A 7,385-nucleotide genomic window follows, 5' to 3' on the forward strand; every position below is an offset into this window, starting at 1 on the left:
CCCCCAGTGCCACCCTGCTCCCTGTGGTGCCACGTCCCCTGGTGCCACCCCACAGTGCCGGGTCCCCCAGTGCCACCCCGCTCCCCATAGTGCCAAGTGCCCTGGTGCCACCCCATGGTGCCAGGTCCCCTGGTGTCACCCCACAGTGCCGGGTCCCCCAGTGCCATCCCGCTCCCCATAGTGCCAAGTCCCCTGGTGCCACCCTGCTCCATGTGGTGCCAGGTCTCCTGATGTCACCCCACAGCGCCATGTCCCCCAGTGCCACCCTGTCCCCCACAGCGCCGGGTCCCCCGGTGCCACCCCATGGTGCCAGATCCCCCAGTGCCACCCCGCTCCCCACAGTGCCATGTGCCCCGGTGTCACCCCTCAATGCCATGTCCCCCAGTGCCACCCCATAGTGTCATGTCCCTGGTGCCACCCCCCAGCACCGTGTCCCCCAGTGACACCCCACTCCCCTGTCCCTGTCCCCCACCCCAGTCACTGCTGCTCCTCCAGCCCCCAGCCCCACAGCAGGGGGGAGGCGGGGGGGGGGGGGGAGACACGGCACGAGCACCCTCCTACGGGCTCCAGGAAGGGGGTCCCCCACTCCCGCCCCCCCAAACCTGTGGGGACACCCCCCCGCCATGGCTGGCATCACACCCCGGGGGGGGCAGGACCCGCTCCCCCAGCACCAGGGCTGCTCCTGGGGGTCCCAATGCCCAGCCAAGGGGTGGGGGGGGGGGGGGTGGGGGGGGGGCGGCATAAGGAACCCCCCTAACTGGTGGGGGGGTGAATGGGAAACCTCCTGGGGGGGGGGTTGTCCATGGGAGACCCCCGCTGAGGGATCTGAGGGGTCCCCAACTCAAAGGAGTCCTGGGGGGGTGACCATGGGAGACCCCCCCAACTGGGGTCAGGGAGCTCTGTATGGGGCCCAACAGCAGTGGGATCACTGGGGGGGGGGCACACAGCCCCCCAGCTTTGGGGGGGGGGGGCGTTACAAGGGGCCTCTGTGGGAAGCCCTAAAGCAGAGTGGGGGTCTCCAGAGCAGGAACCCCAATGGGGGGGTGACGGGGGGGGGGGGGACCATGGGGAACCCCAGCACAAGGTCAATACAGGGAACCTAAACTGGGGGGGTGAGGGGGGGGGGCCACAGGAGGAACGCCAGCGGGGGGGAAGCACAGGGGGGGGTCTCTAACCCAAGGGGGGGGGGGTAGAGGGACACCAGCTGGGGGGCGTGAGGGGGAGCCCCACAGATGCCATCCTGGGGGCTGCCCCCCCCCCCCCAGCTGCTGTTTGACCCCCCGCACCCACACCCCCACCCCAGAGAGGGGGGCACTCACCCCCCCCTCCACCGCCCCCCCCCCGGGAGACACCCACTCGGGGACTGTCCCCGCCGTCAGCCGGTGACACCAGCGCTCGTCACCACCGTGTGCCAGCACCCCCCGCCCCGGCAGAGCCCCCGTGTGACACGAGCGGCCCGGTGAACCCCCGTGTGCCACGACTGTCCCCGGGGAGCCACAACTGTCCCCAACAAAGCCCCGGTGTGCCACAAGTGTCCCCAGTGTGCCACGACTGTCCCCAGTGTGCCATCACTGTCCCCAACAAAGCCCCAGTGTGCCACGACTGTCCCCGCTGTGCCACGACTGTCCCCAACAAAGTTCCACTGTGCCATGACTGTCCCCAGGGAGCCACAACTGTCCCCAACAAAGCCCCAGTGTGCCACGACTGTCCCCAGTGTGCCATCACTGTCCCCAACAAAGCCCCGCTGTGCCACAACTGTCCCTGCGAAGCCCCGGTGTGCCACGACTGTCCCCGGCGAAGCCCCACTGTGCCACAACTGTCCCCCACCAAGCCCCAGTGTGCCACAACTGTCCCCAGTGTGCCACGACTGTCCCCGCTGTGCCACGACTGTCCCCAACAAAGTTCCACTGTGCCATGACTGTCCCCAGGGAGCCACAACTGTCCCCAACAAAGCCCCAGTGTGCCACGACTGTCCCCAGTGTGCCATCACTGTCCCCAACAAAGCCCCGCTGTGCCACAACTGTCCCTGCAAAGCCCCGGTGTGCCACGACTGTCCCCGGCGAAGCCCCCCTGTGCCACAACTGTCCCCCACCAAGCCCCAGTGTGCCACAACTGTCCCCAGTGTGCCACGACTGTCCCCCACCAAGCCCCACTGTGCCACGACTGTCCCCAGTGTGCCACGACTGTCCCCAATAAAGCCCCAGTGTGCCACAACTGTCCCCAGTGTGCCACAACTGTCCCCGGGGAGCCACGACTGTCCCCGACAAAGCCCCACTGTGCCATGACTATCCCTGCGAAACCCCACTGTGCCACAAGTGTCCCCAGTGTACCATCACTGTCCCCAACAAAGCCTCAGTGTGCCACGACTGTCCCCAGGGAGCCACGACTGTCCCCAGCGAAGCCCCAGTGTGCCACGTCTGTCCCCAGTGTGCCACGACTGTCCCCAACAAAGCCCCAGTGTGCCACAACTGTCCCCACTGTGCCACGACTGTCCCCAACAAAGTTCCACTGTGCCACGACTGTCCCCAGGGAGCCACAACTGTCCCCAACAAAGCCCCAGTGTGCCACGACTGTCCCCAGTGTGCCATCACTGTCCCCAACAAAGCCCCGCTGTGCCACAACTGTCCCTGCGAAGCCCCGGTGTGCCACAACTGTCCCCGGCGAAGCCCCACTGTGCCACAACTGTCCCCAGTGTGGCACAACTGTCCCCAGGGAGCCACGACTGTCCCCAACAAAGCCCCAGTGTGTCAGGTCTGCCCCCAGTGTGCCACAAATGTCCCTGGCAAAGCCCCCGTGTGACACAACTGTCCCTGGCGAAGCCCCACTGTGCCACGACTGTCCCCAGTGTGCCACGACTGTCCCTGGGGAGCCACAACTGTCCCCCACCAAGCCCCACTGTGCCACAACTGTCCCCGCTGTGCCATGACTGTCACCAACAAAGTCCCACTGTGCCACGACTGTCCCTGGGGAGCCACGACTGTCCCCAACAAAGCCCCAGTGTGCCACAAGTGTCCCTAGTGTGCCACGACTGTCCCCGGGGAGCCACGACTGTCCCCAACAAAGCCCCAGTGTGCCACAAGTGTCCCTAGTGTGCCACAACTGTCCCCGGGGAGCCACGACTGTCCCCAGCGAAGCCCCAGTGTGCCATGACTGTCCCCAGTGTGCCATCACTGTCCCCAACAAAGCCCCAGTGCGCCACGACTGTCCCCGATGTGCCACAACTGTCCCTGCGAAGCCCCAGTGTGCCACAACTGTCCCCGCTGTGCCACGACTGTCCCCAACAAAGCCCCACTGTGCCACGACTGTCCCCAGTGTCCCACAACTGTCCCCAACAAAGCCCCACTGTGCCACAATTGTCCCCAGTGTGCCACGACTGTCCTCAACAAAGCCCCAGTGTGCCACAACTGTCCCCGGGGAGCCACGACTGTCCCCAATAAAGCCCCGGTGTGCCACGACTGTCCCGGGTGAGCCACGACTGTCCCCGGCGAAGCCCCACTGTGCCACAACTGTCCCCAGTGTGCCACGACTGTCCCCAGTGTGCCACAACTATCCCTGGTAAAGCCCTGGTGCGCCACGACTGTCCCTGGGGAGCCACAACTGTCCCCCACCAAGCCCCAGTGTGCCACAACCGTCCCCACTGTGCCACGACTGTCCCCAGTGTGCCACGACTGTCCCCAACAAAGCCCCACTGTGCCACGACTGTCCCCAATAAAGCCCCGGTGTGCCACAACTGTCCCCAGTGTGCCACGACTGTCCCCGGGGAGCCACGACTGTCCCCAGCGAAGCCCCGGTGTGCCACAAGTGTCCCCAGTGTGCCACAACTGTCCCCAGTGTGCCATCACTGTCCCCAACAAAGCCCCAGTGTGCCACAACTGTCCCCAGGGAGCCACGACTGTCCCTGGGGAGCCACGACTGTCCCTGGCGAAGCCCCGGTGTGCCACGACTGTCCCCAGTGTGCCATCACTGTCCCCAACAAAGCCCCGCTGTGCCACAACTGTCCCCAACAAAGCCCCAGTGCGCCACGACTGTCCCCGATGTGCCACGACTGTCCCCAACAAAGCCCCAGTGTGCCACGACTGTCCCCGATGTGCCACGACTGTCCCTGCGAAGCCCCACTGTGCCACGACTGCCCCCAGTGTGCCACAACTGTCCCCAACAAAGCCCCAGTGCGCCACGACTGTCCCCGATGTGCCACAACTGTCCCCAACAAAGCCCCAGTGTGCCACGACTGCCCCCACTGTGCCACGACTGTCCCCCACCAAGCCCCACTGTGCCACAACTGTCCCCGGCGAAGCCCCACTGTGCCACAACTGTCCCCCACCAAGCCTCAGTGTGCCACAACTGTCCCTGCTGTGCCACGACTGTCCCCAACAAAGCCCCGGTGTGCCACAACTGTCCCCAGTGTGCCATCACTGTCCCCAATAAAGCCCCGGTGTGCCACAACTGTCCCCAGTGTGCCACAACTGTCCCCAACAAAGCCCCACTGTGCCACAAGTGTCCCCGGCGAAGCCCCACTGTGCCACAACTGTCCCCCACCAAGCCCCACTGTGCCACAACTGTCCCCAGTGTGCCACAACTGTCCCCGACAAAGCCCCGCTGTGCCACGAGTGTCCCTGGGGAGCCACGACTGTCCCTGCGAAGCCCCGCTGTGCCACGGCTGTCCCCGGGGAGCCACGGCTGTCCCCGGCGCAGCCCGGCCGTGCCGTGCGGGTGCCGGTGCCGGTGGCGGCGCGCGGGCGGGAGGGTTAAAGGAAGCCGGCGCTGCCGGGATCCCGGCGCAGTTCCCTTTCCTCCTCCTGCCCCCGCAGCTATTTTTAGGTGGCGGCCGACGAGTTTTCCAGCAGCCCCGGCCGCCCCCCGTGCCGGCCAAAGGGGGGTGGGCTTCGGTAGCCCCGCGGCACGCTCGGTGGCCCCGCGGTACGTTCGGTAGCCCAGCGGCACGCTCCTGTCCCACCGCCCCTCGCCGTGGCATCTCCCCGTGGGTTGGGGGGGCTTTGGCCGGCCGTGGGGGTGGCAGCCCACGTGGCACCCGCGGCCGGGCCGGTGGCACGAGCCCAGGGAAAAGCCACAGCCGGGCCGGGCAACCTGCCAGGGCTAGTGGCACGGGGGGGGGGGGTTGGGGGGGGACACACACACACACACACACGACACGACACCAGCCTCCGAGCCCGCCCCACGGCGGGGGTGCCACGTTCCCACCACCAGCGGGCCAGGACGGGGGGGGGGAGACGCCGTAGCCTGGCACCAAGACCCCCCCGCCACCACCACCCTGTCACCCAACCGGGTACCCCCCCCCCGTGCCCCCCACCCCCACCACCCCCAGCCCCATCGCGCAGGGGGCGAGACCACGCTGGGAGCCGGTAGCCACGGCCACGCCGTGCCCGGGGGGGGGGGGGGGGGGGGGTGGCCAGGAAACCAAATTCCCACTAGCCACCGGCCCCCGGGGGGGAGGAAGCCGGTGCCGGAGCAGCACAGGGCACGCAGCCCCGGGCCAGGGCTGGCCGGCTCCCGGCGGGTTCTTGGTTGCCCTTTAAGTAGCCGGCGGCCACCGGTAGCCACCAGCGCCCACGGGCTCGTTTGGAGGTGCCCTGGCCGCACCCCAACCACATCAAGGTGCCGGGAGCACCCCGACACTCGCCCGTGGCCCCGGCACCAGCCGGCGTTGCCACAGGAGCCACCGAGACCCACAGCGTGACCCCCGGGCTGGGGACCCCCCCCAAACATGAGGGCTAGCGACCCCCGCTCTGTGGGTGCCCCGTCCCCCAGGACCCCTCACCCAAGCCCAGAGCGGGTGCTGGACACCCCCCCCCCCCCCCCAGTAGTGCCGGTGCCCCCCAGGTCTCCCCCTGCCCGTGCCCCCCCAGATCCCCACTCCCTGTCCCCCCCACTCCCAGCACCCCCGTGCCTGTTGCCCCCCCCAGTGCCCCATCCCCCCCATAGTGCTGGTGACCCCCACATCCAGTGTGTCCCCCCAAGACGGGTCACGCTCCCCCCCCCCCCCCCCTCTGAGTGTCAGTGCCGCCCCCCCTGGTTCTCCCCTGGACACCCCGTTCACGTCCCCTAGTGCCCCCCCGCTACCTCGCTGGTGCTCCCCCCAGATCCCCTCTGGTGCCCCCCTGGACACCCCCCCCCCCGTGCCCCCCAGATCTCCCCCAGCCCTCTCCCCGGTGCTCCCCTGGACCAATTCGGGTGCCCCCCCGATACCTCGTTAGTGCTCCCCTGGATCACACCCCCCTGCTCCCCTCCCCGTGCCCCCCCCCACCCGTGCCGACGGTACTTCCCTGGATCCCCTCCGGTGCCCCCCCTGGAACGCCCCCACCGTGTCCCCCAGACTCCCCCCGGTGCCTCCCGGTTCCCTCCGTCCCCCCTCTCGGTGTCCCCCCCCCGGTACCTCATCGGTGCTCCCCCTGATCCCCCCCCCCCAGTGCCCCCCAGTGTCCCCTTCCCCCCCCCCCCCGATGCTCCCCGCGGCTTCCCCAATGCCCCCTCCGGTGTCATCCCACGATGCCCCCCCCCCGTTCCCCCCGTCCCCCCTCCCGGTGTCCCCCCCCCGGTACCTCATCGGTGCTCCCCCTGATCCCCCCCCCAGTGCCCCCCAGTGTCCCCTTTCCCCCCCCCGGGACCCCTCCGCTGCCCCCTCCAGTGTCGCCCCCGATCCCCCCCGTGCCCCCCCCCCCCGGTACCTCGTCGGTGCTCCCCCTGATCCCCCTCCCCGCCCCCCGTTACTCCCCCCAGTGTCCCCTTTCCCCACCCCGGTGCCCCCCGGGACCCCTCCGGTGCCGCCCCCGAAGCCCCCCGCTTCCCCCCCCATGCCCCCCCCCCCCCCGGTACCTCGTCGGTGCTCCCCCTGATCCCCCCCCCCCAGTGCCCCCCAGTGTTCCCTTTCCCCACCCCGGTGCTCCCCGCGACTTCCCCGCTGCCCCCTCCGGTGTCGCCCCACGATGCCCCCCGCTTCCCCCCCCGTTTCCCGTCCCCCTCCCCCGGTTGCCCCCCCCCCCCTCCCCGGTTGCCCCCCCCCCCGCACTCACAGCAGGCAGAGCGCGTAGGCCCCCGCCACGCTCTCGCTGTCCCGCACCAGGAAGCTGCCGTCCCGCCCGGCCCGGGCCAGCAGCTCCTCGGCGGCGGCCCGGCTCAGGTCCCGGTGGTACCAGGGCGGCGAAGGAGGAGGAGGAGGGGGGGGTGGCGGTGGTGGCCCCCCCGCGCCCGCCATGCTCCGCCGGGGCCGCGCCGCGGGGCCGCGCTCCCACCGCGGTGGGCGGGGCAGGGGGCGGGGCCAGGCACAGGGAGGGGCGGGGCCACGGGGGGCGGGAGGAACGGAGGGGCGGGGGGGGGGTACCGGGGGGGTGCGGGGGAGCAAGAGGGGGGCACCGGGGGGAGACACCGGG

The 7,385-nt window shown here is 69.8% G+C and overlaps 1 protein-coding gene across 1 annotated transcript in view; it reads right to left on the reverse strand.

Annotated features, from left to right (window-relative positions):
- INPPL1 (inositol polyphosphate phosphatase like 1) overlaps window positions 1-7,210 on the reverse strand; it is a 28,581-nt gene extending 21,371 nt beyond the window's left edge. Inside the window, 1 exon segment of the mRNA XM_074150350.1 lies at window positions 7,029-7,210. Coding sequence (XP_074006451.1) covers window positions 7,029-7,210 — 182 coding nt within the window.
- Window positions 7,211-7,385: the final 175 nt, after the last annotated feature.

Source organism: Numenius arquata, chromosome 1, assembly GCF_964106895.1.
Source record: "Numenius arquata chromosome 1, bNumArq3.hap1.1, whole genome shotgun sequence".
NCBI classification, from domain to species: domain Eukaryota; kingdom Metazoa; phylum Chordata; class Aves; order Charadriiformes; family Scolopacidae; genus Numenius; species Numenius arquata.